This window comes from Pongo pygmaeus, chromosome 3 (assembly GCF_028885625.2).
Source record: "Pongo pygmaeus isolate AG05252 chromosome 3, NHGRI_mPonPyg2-v2.0_pri, whole genome shotgun sequence".
Lineage (NCBI taxonomy): Eukaryota > Metazoa > Chordata > Mammalia > Primates > Hominidae > Pongo > Pongo pygmaeus.
The window spans coordinates 114,411,307-114,425,632 of record NC_072376.2 but is presented as its reverse complement, the minus strand read 5'-3'; the positions used below and the strand labels follow the sequence as shown (position 1 = coordinate 114,425,632).

At 36.5% G+C, this 14,326-nt stretch overlaps 1 protein-coding gene across 1 annotated transcript in view; it reads right to left on the bottom strand.

Moving 5' to 3' along the window:
• BANK1 (B cell scaffold protein with ankyrin repeats 1) overlaps nucleotides 1-14,326 on the bottom strand; it is a 315,422-nt gene that overhangs the window by 238,939 nt on the left and 62,157 nt on the right. The window contains exon 3 of the mRNA XM_054485718.2: nucleotides 7,194-7,348. Coding sequence (XP_054341693.1) covers nucleotides 7,194-7,348 — 155 coding nt within the window. The remainder of the gene's footprint in view (nucleotides 1-7,193; nucleotides 7,349-14,326) is intronic.

Sequence of the window (14,326 nt, the reverse complement as noted above, 5' to 3'; positions counted from 1 at the left end):
AAATGTGATTCTCACTACATTTTAAATAGTATCAAATTTCTTTTTATTGTATGTGCTTTTTTTTCTCTAATGCCATATTTTGCAACCTAAAGAAACAGTGTGAATATAGCCTCTTCCTTTTCTTCTTGCGTCTTCCTGAATATGGCTCTCTGTACCAGGGTATAAGCATCATTTCACAGACCAGCAGAAGACTATAATTCAGCTGTTAACCAAATCATTTCTCCAAATCCCTTTTCTAGTCCTTTATATAACTTGGTTCCTTTATCTATAAATGATAGAATTGAAAAAGTTTAAGATCTCTTACAATTTAAATATAATGACTTTTCTTTTAAGAAGTCCAATAGTTTTATATTTTATGTAGTAGAAGTTCAGTGGCCACTCTTTATTTATGGTAAGTGTCTGCCATGGTTTTTGAGTTGACTAAAGGTTATAAATCTGAAGTTTCTAGATTTAATTAAGATGGAGAGGCCAAATCTATAAGGTGAAAAAGGTTATTGAATAACTCTTTGTGAAAAAATATTGAGAAAAAATACTAGGAACGAAAGATTGGGGTTAATACAGAGAAAAGAAAGGCATAAACATTTATTATCTATTTTATACTAGAAATTATACTCAGCACTTTTTATATAAATATATTTCCTCTAATCCTAACTGAAACAGATAAACACAAAGACATACAGAAAGACAAACACACACACACACATACACACACCAAAATAAATGGATAAGGCTATTTCTTTTTCTCTTTTAGGAAAAGGACAACTAATATACAGAATTACATTCTGAAGACTAATCAGAAATATTTAATTTCCAAATCCACACTAATCATTATATCATGCTGTCGAACCCCATGAAAAAACTAAAATAAAACATTCTTTTTATGATTATCTTAGATATCACCTTTCAAAAGCTTTCTTCAAGTCATAATAAGTTTCAATTCTATACTTAAAAAAAACAGGGATCCCATTTATATGCTCTTATAAAATCATGTTTATCAAAAAGTTACTAATTTCAAGATTCTCTTAAATGCCCCTAAGTATAAATTACTCACCAATAAAACTTACATCTTTATGCTTTATCTCAAAGAGTTTCTAATTATGTTGATGTTATAGAATCATTTCAGCTCACACAAAAATCTACTTCAGGCATTTTCCACCAGAGTCTAATACTCCTAAATATTTTTCCACAGGGTATTTTGAACTAAATTTCTCCTCAGAATTTACAATGCTCATCGGGAAAGGATCCTATTTCAAAGGAACTCCCACTATTCCGCTTGTTGCTCTTGCCCCACACATGCAACATGTCACAAAAGCGGGAGTGTAAGCCCTCCTGTTCCTCACATCTGCAACCTCCTCCTCACAGGGCCTCGCTTCTAGTACAGTTCTTTTGTTCCTTTTGTTTCTCATATCTGCCCCCTCACCTCAAATCTTTAAGAGCCAAATAATGTCTTTCCATTTCATTTGGGCTCAGTTAGTCAAGATCCTCTGCTTTAAAGTTCAAAGATCTTTCCTGTGTGTTCATCATTCCTTGTTTAACTTTGACTTACAGCTTTCCACATTTGGACAGTGCACATGCACTCTCCCAGTGTTTTATTCACCCAACCGACTCCCAACTCATGACTGTTTCTGACACATGAGATTCCCCACTCAGGGCCGGGTGCGGTGGCTCATGCCTGTAATCCCAGCACTTTGGGCGGCCGAGGCGGGTGGATTACCTGAGGTCAGGAGTTCAAGACCAGCTTGGCCATCCAACATGGTGAAACCCCGTCTCTACTAAAGACATGAAAATTACCCGGGCATGGTGGTGCACGCCTGTAATCCCAGCTCCTCAGGAGGCTGAGGCAAGAAAATTGCTTGAGCCCGGGAGGCAGAAGTTGCAGTGAGCCGAGATCACACCACTGCACTCCAGCCTGGGCGACAGAGCAAGTCTCTGTGTCGGAAAAAAGTAAAAATAAAAAAAAAAGAAAGGCAGGACTCCACCTTTCAACCATTTCCAGAGAAATGTTCTAAGCAAAAGGCAAACACACTGACCACTCCAAATGAAGCACTCACATCTTCATTTGTACCCATGGCCAGCTTCATGGGCCCATGACCTTACTGTCACACAGGGCCCCACACTTAGAAGGCCCTGTATTTGGTTTAATATTCTGCTGTAATTATCTTGACATTATAATAATTTGAACATCGTACTTTGTATTTTCATTTTGCACTGTAAACTTGGCAGCCGGGCCTGCTTGAACATAATGTTGGCATGATATTTAATTCCTTTTCTCCTTCTATATCCCCATATTTATCCTCTCCAACAATGTCCAACTCAGGTCTCACCAGCTCCACAAAATCCTCCTGCAACTTCAGCTCACAAGGAGTTTTAGAACTTTCAAAGGAACACGAAAGCACTGCATATCCATAACCATCATTTGACTGTTCCTGCACTGCATATCCATAACCATCATTTGACTGTTTCTGAGAGTCATGCTCTCTACTCCTGATTAGCTTTTCATGTCTGTGTCTTGCCTTTCTAGCTAGATGTTAAACGTCCTAAGGCTGTTTTTATTTTCTTATATTATTGTAGCACCTTTCAAAAATTATTCACATAAAAACATTCTGTATATATATTTTTAAATTAAGATGAAGTAAGTCTGTAAAAATATGACACTTTAAAATTGAGCATGCTCAGCTCTGTTCCATACCTCTCTCAGTACTCAAAGCTTCCTCTACTCCCGGGAGTAAGCACTGGCTCTTAATTACGTGAGTTAATTTAATTCAATGGAGAAAATATTAGGATCCTCAAATTGTCATAAATTAGTTTTACCACTTATGAAGCTATTGTTTTGCTCCCAATCTTTCTGACTCCTCTGTGAATCCCTTATTTAGGTCAGAGCATTCAGGGAAACAAAGGGTTATGACAATTATCACTTCCAAACTTTAAAGCTTGGCTACATTGGTCATAAGCCTTGAGACCTAACAAAAGAGGTGAAATTTGGTCTGCAATGTTGCATTTATATCCGAATCCCTGAGGTAGGACACAGGCATTATTTTGTGTGTATGAAAACTCCCCTAGTAGTCCCTGTATGTAGCTTAGTTTTTGATAACCACCTACTTAAAAGAAAGAGACATCTTTTGGTCACTGTAAAACTTCACTTCTGAGAAGGCATCACTTCACAATACAGACATTTCAGGCATTAATGCACACAATCATCTTTTGCTGCTTTTACTGTATTTTCCAATTAAATCACAGGATTGGGCTTTAAGTTAAGGTTGGTTACCAAGGACTAGTTTGTGATTTGGTATCAGAAGTAAGTGGGTAGTGCTGTTAGCTTTTGTACACTGTTTTAAATTGTATTCAGAGTCAAGGGATGAACTGGCAAAAAGGTAATCTCTGAGATTCTTATGGCCTTTAAGAGTCACATTCTTTCATGTCATCTCAATTTATCTCTATATTTGTTTATTACATAATCCATGGTCTGTCCAAGGGCTTGAAGACTCATATTAGGGTTTTAGCCTTAGAAGTGTGTCAATAAACAGGTCATATAAAATAAAGACCTTTATTAGGGAATATGGTATGTGGTAGGATTCTGATTTTAAAAACATTCAATAAAATTAATATAGATCCAAATGCTGATAAAGCCACTTTAAAGGTCTTTTGTGGTTGCATGATGACTTTCAGAATTAAATTTTCTTAAGAAATCAATAAGTGATTCAACTGGTTTTTCAAATGTCTCTATCTTAACATCAGGATAGCAGCAGTGGGAAAATAAAATAAAAGTAAAAGAATTAGGGTTGATTATACTAAAGGAAGTAAGAGATTTGGGGAGAAGGAAAGTTGAGATTACAGTGGGCAGATTCTACCAAAAGGAAGGGAAAATGATATATTTAAAGATCTGGATTTAAAGAAAAAAAGAGATAAAGAAAATAAGCTCACTCCTAATTGTTCTTTAGGATGGAGCTACTGCTGAGAAAATATAGAAGTCATTTCTGAATCTGTGACTAGGGATCACAAAAATAAGATTTAAACTTGACACTGTTGATATTTTTGGACCAAATGTGTCACTGTTGTGGGAGCTGTTGTGTGCATTACAGAAAGTTTAGCAGCTTTCAGAGTTCTACCCACTAAATGCTAGTAGCAACCCCCTAGTTATGACAATCAAAAATCTCTGCAAGCTTTGCCAAATATCCCCTGGGTAGAGAGGGTCAAAATTACCCGCAGTGGAGAGCCACTTCTTTGAGGGTGTTTGCTGGAGTAATGGACTGCATAGGGAAGAGAAGTTACTAAAAAATAGATCAGGTCAAGTTCTGGTTTTGTTGTAATTCCAATGGCAGAGTACCTCACAGTTGGATTTTTCATCAGGGAGATAAAATTGGATGAGATTCGTTTGAACAGTGGATGCATTTGGGAGACCTAGAACTCACATCTCTCATGGTCAATTGACCCACATAAAAAAATCAAGAGGCATATGCTAGAAAAACAAATGTCTTGGCCCTTAAACAAAGAAAAGTCCAAAAAATACTAAAATAGAAAAAGTGTGCCAGTCTTATAGAAAGTGAAAGAAGAGGTCAAATTAAGAAACAGTTTGGAACTGCTAAAACTCACATAGGTATTTCTCAAAGACACAGATAATTAACTTACATAAATAGGACAATGGAGGGATATCTTCACTGGTGCATGGGGAAAAAAAGTTAAAGAAATAAAGTAAAATATTTTTCTGCTGTTTGAGAAGTGGCACAAAATTTTCAAGGTCTAGGAAATCCAAATCTGTGGAAAAGAGCAGTGCTAGGAAGAGTGACAAGGCAGAGGAATCAATATTCCCAAGCTCCAAGGGTCACAGGCAGTAGCAACAGCATCCACTGCCTTAATTAACGATAGACTAAAGTTAATGCTGCAAAGCAGATGAGGGCACAAAGAAGAGAATTTCTCTAGGAGGCAGGTCCATAGACCTCAGCAATTCCACAGCAAGAGGCAGCAGCAGGAAAAATTTAAACTAACTCCCTTTTCATCAGAGAGAATGAAAATTACACAACTATAAAGAATTCATAGTCAACCCAGTGTTAGCATGCTGGAAACACAAAACTAAAAAGAGAAATTAACAGGGTTTGAAGATACTGGGTGTGAATCTGGCACATCTTAAGGAAGACCTGGTGACTGATTGAGGTAGTATGGTAAAATTTCTAGATTTTTTAAGATGATAGGGAAGCCTCAACTATCATTTCCTTAAGGCAGTAATCTTAAGTGGTCTCTATTCACGGACTAGTTAGAAAACTTCTCAGAAATGAATTTGAGTTCAAAGGTTGTGCTTTCAGACAGTTCACACAGGCTGAAAGTTGTCGTGGCAAGTCTGAAACATGATTTTCACTCAGTGGGTAAAAGTGGTCTTTTCTATGGTGGTTGGCAATAGTCTTATGGATTCAGACTATACTAAAATCTAGGTTCTGAAAACAAAAAAATCTTGTCTGGGATAACTATTTTTGGTCCATGATTAGCTTACTTTGATTAGAATGTGGGGCTGGCACTAAAATAACTTTGTATAACCTTTTAAATGTTTAGGATTCTTTAAAAAGTGGGGTACATAAAAGAAATTTTATATTGAAATAATTTAAATCTAAGAGTCTGAAAGAATTATATCAATGTCAATAAAAAACAGTCCATGATTCTCCTATTGAAAAAACCCTTATCTAACTAGCTACCTACATAATACATCTTTGCTTAGATAGCAGTGAGGTTTGATTTTGGGACTGATTTCTTTGTAAATTTAGTAAGAGAAGGGTCTTATAGTGCTCAAATTTTACTGTTGCAGATATTTTTAAAAGCAGCTATTGAGACTCACTGTATAACTCCTGTTGAGCTACTTTTAGTTTCAGAGGGTTTTCTTTTTTCTGCTTTGATTTCATCTACTTGAGAGTAGTTGCCATTTTTCTTTCATTACACTTATTTTCTGTCTTTTCCATTGTTTCTGACTCAGTAGGAGCCACGAGTTCTGACTGTTTAGCCTGATCTCCTTCCTTTAAGTTCTGAGTCCTTGCAATTTTTCTTTGCCTGATCATCTGTGTCAGTTTCCTCACGCCTGTATAGTTCAGTTTCCTGGGGTCTCTAAGGTAGTGTCAAAGCATTTTTTTGTTCCTCTGGAACTGATAGCAAATAGCTTAAAACAGCAATTCTTCTGCTCAGGCATGGGGTAAGGGTCTAGAGAGTGAGGGTGAGGAAACTAAACTTTACCCTTCTACACAGGATATTCCACCTCCATCAGGACCACTGGTATCAGTAGGATCAGTAGACCCACCCAAAGGTCAGTGAGCCCCTGTCACTGGCTTCTATCAGAAAGACTCCTTCAGGCAACTCCCATAAGGCTCTCCTGTATCTCTGGCTCTTTATACTCAACGATGCCACAAACTGAGGCCCAGCATCTTTTTCATGCCCTAAGATTACGTAGTCAGAGATTTGGGAAGGCTTATTTTAGTGGTTCATTCCAAGCAAGATTTAGGAGGAAGACATGCTAGGAACGTATATTCCCACAGTCACCTGCCCAGAAATCATCCCCTCACATTATACTCTTATTTCCTGAAGGACCATCTCTTCTAACTTTTATGGTATTTCCACTTAATGTCAGCTTTTAATACATGTTTCATCATTGAAAAATTGGTGTGGTCCTAAAAATAAAGTATTTTAAAATTCTATCCAAGGGTACCTTTCCCTTTAGGAAAATAGATCCTTAACCTATTTAATGTGAATCTAAATTTCTTTTGACTAGCTTGAGAGCTATTGCAATTGTACATCTATTTGCAAAATGTGAAGTAACAGTTGATAAAATTAAGCTTCCATATAACCTTCACTATTTAATTTTTCAACAATTATGTAACAAATACCTATTAATTCAATTATCATCCAGTGTGTATCAAATGCCTACTAATTGCCTAGGTTCAGAGGATAGCCATGAACAAAGTAGACAAAAATGACAGCTATGTTGGAGCTTGCATTCTTGTGAAATACAATATCTATTAAAAAAATAACAGGTGGGCTGGATGTGGTGGCTCATGCCTGTAATCTCAACATTTTGGGAGGCTGAGGCAGGAGGATCTCTTGAGGCCAGGAGTTAAAGACCAGCCTGGGCAACATAATGAGACCCTGTCTCTCCAAACAACAACAACCACCACCACCACAACACAATGGGGTCACTTAAATAACAAGGTATCTTTACTGACCTCACATGGAATTTCAGCAGGAAGCACCACTGCTAGTGGTATGGTGTTTCTTGAAGCTTCTGCTAGTTCTTCAATTTCCTTTCTCTCACTTATTTCCCCAGAATGTTTTACTCGTAGGTCTGTTGGAATGTTGACCTCAAAGTAGTCTTCAGAATCTAGAGAAAATTTTGTGAATGTAGATTATAATATAACTAAAGCCACAGTATTTCCTCCATTGTTATAAAGACTAATTGCTAAACAACCAATGTAATATATGGGAAACCGAACCGAGTTTAAGATAGCTGAAATAATTGAACCAATGTTAATAATTAAAATAATGCTTCACAATTTAACTAGTTTTATAATCTTTATGACTAAACTAAATCAACTGTGTAATACTATGTTCATCTACTAGTTAAGTGTTTTCCAAAAAATAGAATCCAGTCGCCATTTATATTTTCTCTTAATATTAAAACAGTAGATCTGCAAAACATAAAACCATTTGTTTTCCATGATGGTTATTAAGGACATTTATTTTAAGTCAGAACAATTTAAATCAGAATAGTTATTTGCCCCTTACATTTTCTAATTTAAAAAAAACAGAAACCGCAATTATGGGACAATCACTAAATAAATTAAACTGGTATTTATTTCTAGGAAATACTAGTTTAATAGTGAAATACTAGTACTCATCAAAATGTTAATGCATTCTATGGAAATAAGTGTCTATATCAAATAAATTGGGTTTCCTTATAGCAGTATTACTAAGAACACTGAAATATGCTAATATAAATTTTGAATCTCAAAGAAGGAGCATAGCATCTGATTTTAAAAATTTTAACAGTAATTTAGCATTTAGTCTTAATCATTAAAACATTGTTCTCTATTAAAAAAATGTCTTAAGAGAAATAGATTATGTTTTATTATTATTCAGTGTCTCAAAGCCCAAAATGTTTCACTATGGCACAGAACCAATGTGGCTAAAATTAAAACTCTTGAAATGAGAAGGTCGCATCTATAAACTCATGCCCCCCCAAAAGCAGCCCTGAAATCCCCCAAGAAGGGAAATAGAAAAAAGAAAAGCAGCGCCTGACAGTTAGAAACTAGGCTGGCACCATGAGAATGCCTTGGTCTTCCGGAAGCTAGCCTGCCACTCAGAGGCGGAATCTGGTTTTCTACTGAGCACCAACAACATCAAAATTAGACAAGGCCACTCTGTCACCATGATGAACCAAGAGGGTGACAAGACCACGTTGTAATCATGTCAGAATCTAGACAAAATAATGAACATTGCCCAAACCACAAAAATGACCAAATCCTGGCTAGTATGAATGACTGCTTCTTTAGCAATTCCAGCTGTAGCCTCATCTCATTTCTCCTACCCTCTACATGGTGTGATCCACTCCTCCTAGTTTGTCTGGGAATTTCCTGGTTTGGGTTCTGAAAATGCCCTGCCCCAGGAAACCCCTCAGTCTCAAGCAGACCAGAAAAGTTGGTCCCTTACTTCCAAGTAGAGTCATTAATATTCCATTAATATGTCAAATCATAAAATTACGTCTGCTTCTTGATAGCAGGCAAACTATATCCAAGCCCTGCTTCCTTGAACCCTCCTCAAATCACTGAACACAAGTCTAAATCTTCCAAGTCCTTTCTAATGCCCTTTTCCTGAGATACCCCATGGTTCTCCCTGATGTGCCTTCTCTTTATTGCAACAAGAAAAAAAATCCAAAGACTTTAAGTGCAGGTACATTCCTGGTGGTCTTTGGCTAAGCAGCATTGACAGGGTAAAAAGAAAGAGTCAAAGGCAGTAGATTTGGAAGTAGTTAGAATGTTGGTCTCACTGTACCCAAAAAAAGAGAAGTCACCAGCTCCATATAGGTAATTCTATCAGAAAAGCAGAGTAACAAAAGAGAGCCTCCCTTGAGAGGGAGGAGCTGTCTCCACACTGTTTCTGAGAAGAAAAGTTTTCTTGTTTTCTTCTGTCTTATGACAGTTGCAGAACTAAGGCACAAAAGCACCTAGGATTTCCAGCTTCCTCTCAGTACTAGTCTTGTTTGAAATGAAAAACAGTCCTTATTTCACTAACAATTTAAAATACTTTCATAAGCAATCTCTTTCTCTCTCTCTCTCTCTTCCTCCTGTCTTATACACACACACATAGACATACAGATCAAAATAGTGAAAGTTTGTATAAAACTGGCTCAATACTTTTGTGAGTTTGTAGAAAAACTAAGAAATGGATTTTATTTAATACACCTTAAAAGCAGGAGAAGTCATTCCACCATGGCAGTATCCAGGATTTTCTGCTAATTCTTCTGTGATATTAGGTAAAAAAAGTTATTTTATTTACCCTGGGGACATAATCACAAATGTACAAAAAGATTTATCTCTATGAATATTCACAGAAGTAGTGTTTGTAATGGAGAAAATTGGAAGCAATCTAAGAAATAAGGAATAAGATAAAAATATGTTATGTGATAAAAGTTGTAATTGATAAAACTAATAATAACTCTATCAAGGAGTATTTAACAAGCAGCAACAAGTTTATGATATAACTGAAAAAATTCAAGTTACAAAATTGTCAATTTAGTAGGCTCCCATTCTAGTAAAATAAAAACTGTACATATACAGAGCTATGTGGTAGGAATTAAAGACATAGGCTTGAATGAATGAGAATAGACTTGCTATATATATATATATATATATATATATATATATATATATATATATATATGTATATATACCCCAAAAATATTGAGTGGTTCTTTCTGGCTTGTGGGTCATGTGTAATTTACTAAATAGATATAAATATATAATATTAATAACATCTAATAATACAGTATATGTAATATATATTCTGATTTTTCTACACTGAAAATGTATTTATTTTACAGGTTTAAATTATGTATGTATATTTAATTCAAGTAGAGGAATGAAATGATGAAGATTGCAGACTGAGAACATGTATCTATTTTCCCACTCTACAACATATAAATGCAATAATAGAAAAGATTGCTTGTAAGAGAATGAATGTATTAAAGCACTAGAAATTGATAAATGTTGCAATTACATAAGAACAAATTTTGAGGAGTTTCTCAAAGATAAAAGTTAATCTGGAACTAAATGAACAGAGACATCACTACAGAGAAAACAGAGCCCAAAACATGTTTGGAAAAGACAACTTCAAATAGAAAATTCGTTTTCCAAAACTAATTACTTTCCAAAACTGAAGAAACCACAAACTCAAAAGTTGAAGAGCAGAAGAAGGTCCTGGGACAAAGATAATGTTAATAAGTTAAAACCTAATTTGGAACAGAGATAACTGGGACTTTCCCAGCTGCTACTTCTACTCAGCAAAAGGAAGTTTTGCTTTTGCCCTAAGAATAAAACTAGCATATTGTAAAACAAAATTAGCTAGGACTGGGACTGAATAAGGGAACAGAATGGAACCTGCACTTACCACCCTTCCCAAAGACAACCGAGAAAGAAAAACTGATAAGAGAAGGGCTAACTCCAGCATTTTTTTCCCAAGGGTTAAATGTGTAGGCTTGGCTGTCTACTTTGTAGGTGTTTTCACCAGGAGATTCATAGGAGCAACAACTATTAACTGACAGTGATTCTCAACTAAAAATATAAACCGCCACCCAAGATTATCCTTCCCCTCTCCTACTCTTATCGCCCACCCAAATTCACTCATTCTTCCTTTGAGGACCTTTTCTTACCAACACCTTAGTCGAACTTGACACCTCTATAACTCTAGTGCATACAATTGTGCCTGGCACATGGTAGAAGCTTAATAAATACTTGTTGCCTGGTTTAATAATCAAATAAATCCATGCCTAGTTAGGTTTTTTTAAATGATTTATATCTCAAGGACAGGACTTTATTCTATCTACCATATGCCTTGGTCTGAAAAAGGTTTAAGGACATATTATGGCTGTTGTGATGTTCTATCCAGATCATTCAAACTTTCTCCACATCAGCAATAAAGTTGTTTTGCTTTCTTATCATTTGTGTGTTCACTGGAGTAGCACTTTTAATTTTCCTCAAGAACTTTTCCTTTGCATTCACAACTTGGCTAATTGTTTGGAGAAAGAATCCTAGCTTTCTACCTATATTGGCTTTCAACATGCCTTTCTCACTAAGCTTAATCATTTTTAGCTTTCGATTTTAAGTTAGAGATGTGTGACTCTTTCTTTCACTGGAACACTTGGAGGCCATTGTAGGCTTATTCATCGGCCTAATTTCAATAGTGTTTTGTCTCAGGGAACAGGGAGGCCCAAGCAGAGGGAGAGAGATGGGGGAATACCCAGTCAGTGGAGCAGTCAGAATACACAAAACGTCTATTGCTTAAATTCACTGTCTTGTATGGGTGCAGTCCACGGCACCCAAAACAATCACAATGGTAACACCAAAGATCATTTGTCACAGATCACCACAACAGACATAATGATAATGAAAAAAGTTTGAAATAGTACAAGAATCACCAAAATGTGACACAGAAACATGAGGCAAGTGCATACTGTTGGAAAAATGGTGCCAATAGACTTGCTCAACAAAAGGTTGCCACAAACCTTCAATTTGTAAAAAATGCAGTGTCTGTGTAGCACAAAAAAGCAAAGCACAGGCCAGGCACGGTAGCTCATGCCTGTAATACCAGTACTTTGGGAGGCCAAGGCAGGCAGATCACTTGAGGTCAGGAGTTCGAGACCAGCCTGGCCAACGTGGTAAAACCCGGTCTCTACCAAAAAATACAAAAAAAAAAAAAAAAATTAATTGGGTGTCATGGCACACGCCTGTAATCCCAGCTACTCGGGAGGCTGAGACAGGAGAATTGCTTGGGCCCAGGAAGCAGAGGTTGTGGTGAGCCTAGATCGCACCACTGTACTCCAGCCTGGGTGACAGAGCAAGACTCCCTCTCAAAAAAAAAACCAACCAACCAACCAAACAAACAAACAAAAAGACACCCAAATGCAAATTCAAAGCAGAACAAATCAAGGTATGCTCACATTAAGTGCAATAATAAAAATATTTTATACTCTAATGAGTTTTTACAGTTTATCAAGACTTTTACTGACATTGTATTTCATTCTGAACACACATTTAAAAATATAATCCCTGTCCAGTGATGGATTACTGAATTTCTGTCAAACATTTAAAACTATTTGTAGATAGTTCTTAAATTCTGTGAGTGAGAAACTGTTCCTCCCCAATAAAATGTGAAGCCAAATAGAATCTTTCTTTCCTCTTCTAACACTTTTCTAAAATGTGCAGAGAATATAGTATTTTGTATTAAACAGACATAGAAAACTAAAAAGCAGATAGAATTTACCTAGGAATAAAGTAACAGAGCCATAAGTAGTAAATTCAATAGAAAAATCCCAGATTTTCCAAAGTAAATAAATGACAAAGTTTTTCTGGCCCTTGGGTAGAAAATGAAACTTCACTGTTGTTTAGATAACAATTTGAGTTAATTTTCCTTTTTATAAGCTTTAAATAGTTTAGAAGGTAATTAGACATAATCATATATATACACACACACACACATTTTATTGTGTATATATACACACATAATTTTTTTATATATAGTATGTGTTAATACATACAAATTACCTATATTTCCATGTCCTAAGAATATGAGTGTGTGTATACATATATATGCTTATATATTTGTGTGTGTGTATATGTGTGTGTGTGTATCTCCATGTCCTAACTAAAAACACCACCACCACTGTATATTCATTGTTAAGCTAAAGACATGTATTAGGCATTCAGGTTGGCCTCCTCAGAAGTGGGTCTTAAACTTAAAATGGTGAAGAGAAGAGAGAGAACATTCTAGCCATTGGACCTATATTTTCATAACTCCTTTCTCCAGTCTCCATGAGATCGAGGAAGTGACTAGCACTCAATAACTATTGGTAAAATAAATGCATTATTGTATATCAACTGAACACACTTCAAGGAGATGAGGTTGGAAGAAGCGGATTAAGAGTAAGAAAGTACCAAACCGCTGTTTGAGAAAGGCCTACCCGCAATTGCCACGAGACTCAGGGAAGTAATGACAACTTTAATGTTTCCATTTCTGGTATTGCCTTCAGTACACTACAGGTTTTTACATGTAACTGTGGAACCTAGTGTGATAGGCTTAAGTAAAGTATAAGTGGCTAAGTGCAGGGAAGTAAGAGCACGGAATGTATGTCCAGCCGCAGTTGCCTCCGTGGCTCAGCAGATAAGGGGATAAGCCTATGAAGCAGCTAGAACTTGGGAAGTGATTGCATCGCTGAAAGGGAGAGGTGGGAGGATGCTAGAAGGGCATAAACAAGATCCTGGAAAGAGAGACTAGGAAGAGAATGAAGGGACATCCATCTCTAATGCCTAAAAGTTAGAGACCCTTGCCATTGCAAAGAGTATGAAAAAGAGGCTGTACATTAAAATTACCTATGTTTAAGTAACAATAGAATTGTTTTGTTCTGTTTTGTTTTTACTATCACGATTGAATAGCTAAATTAAATAATAAAGCATGAAGCAATTAATAAAATAATATTACTCTTCACTTTAAATTGCATGCCCTTGACACTGGATTGTATTTCTCTTATATCTCAAGTGCATGACTGTATTATCTTACCAAATGGATCTAGTGCCTAATCTTTCCTTTTCCAATGTAGCAAGGTAAACCTTAAGTTACTGTGTAGAAACTGGAGTGTTTTTAGTGATGACTTCTAGCTAGCAAGTGAAATGGAAGCCATAATTAATTTATTGCCTAAAAGAAAAAAAATTAAAATGTAGGTTTGACCTAAAATGAATACTGGAGATCATGGCGGACAGGAGGCAGGACTAGAGTGCAACTCCAGACAGAGCAGCAAGTGGAGGTTCGCATTGTGAATTTTAGCTCCAGATTAACTGCAAGAACAAACCAGCAATCCCCAGAGGACCCACAGACCCTCTGGAGGAAGCCGACTGCTCCTACAGGACCCAGGAGACCCCCCCAAAACTATGAGTGCCCCCAACCGCGGAAGTGGGAAAGGGAGACCCTCCTCTCCCGAACACACACCCCCACTGGAGAAGCTGAAGATCTGTTTGCGGGAGAAGTGTCTAACTTTCCCTGGCTGAGTCAATTTGGAGAGCAGAGCAAAACACAGAGGTAGAGGAGGTAG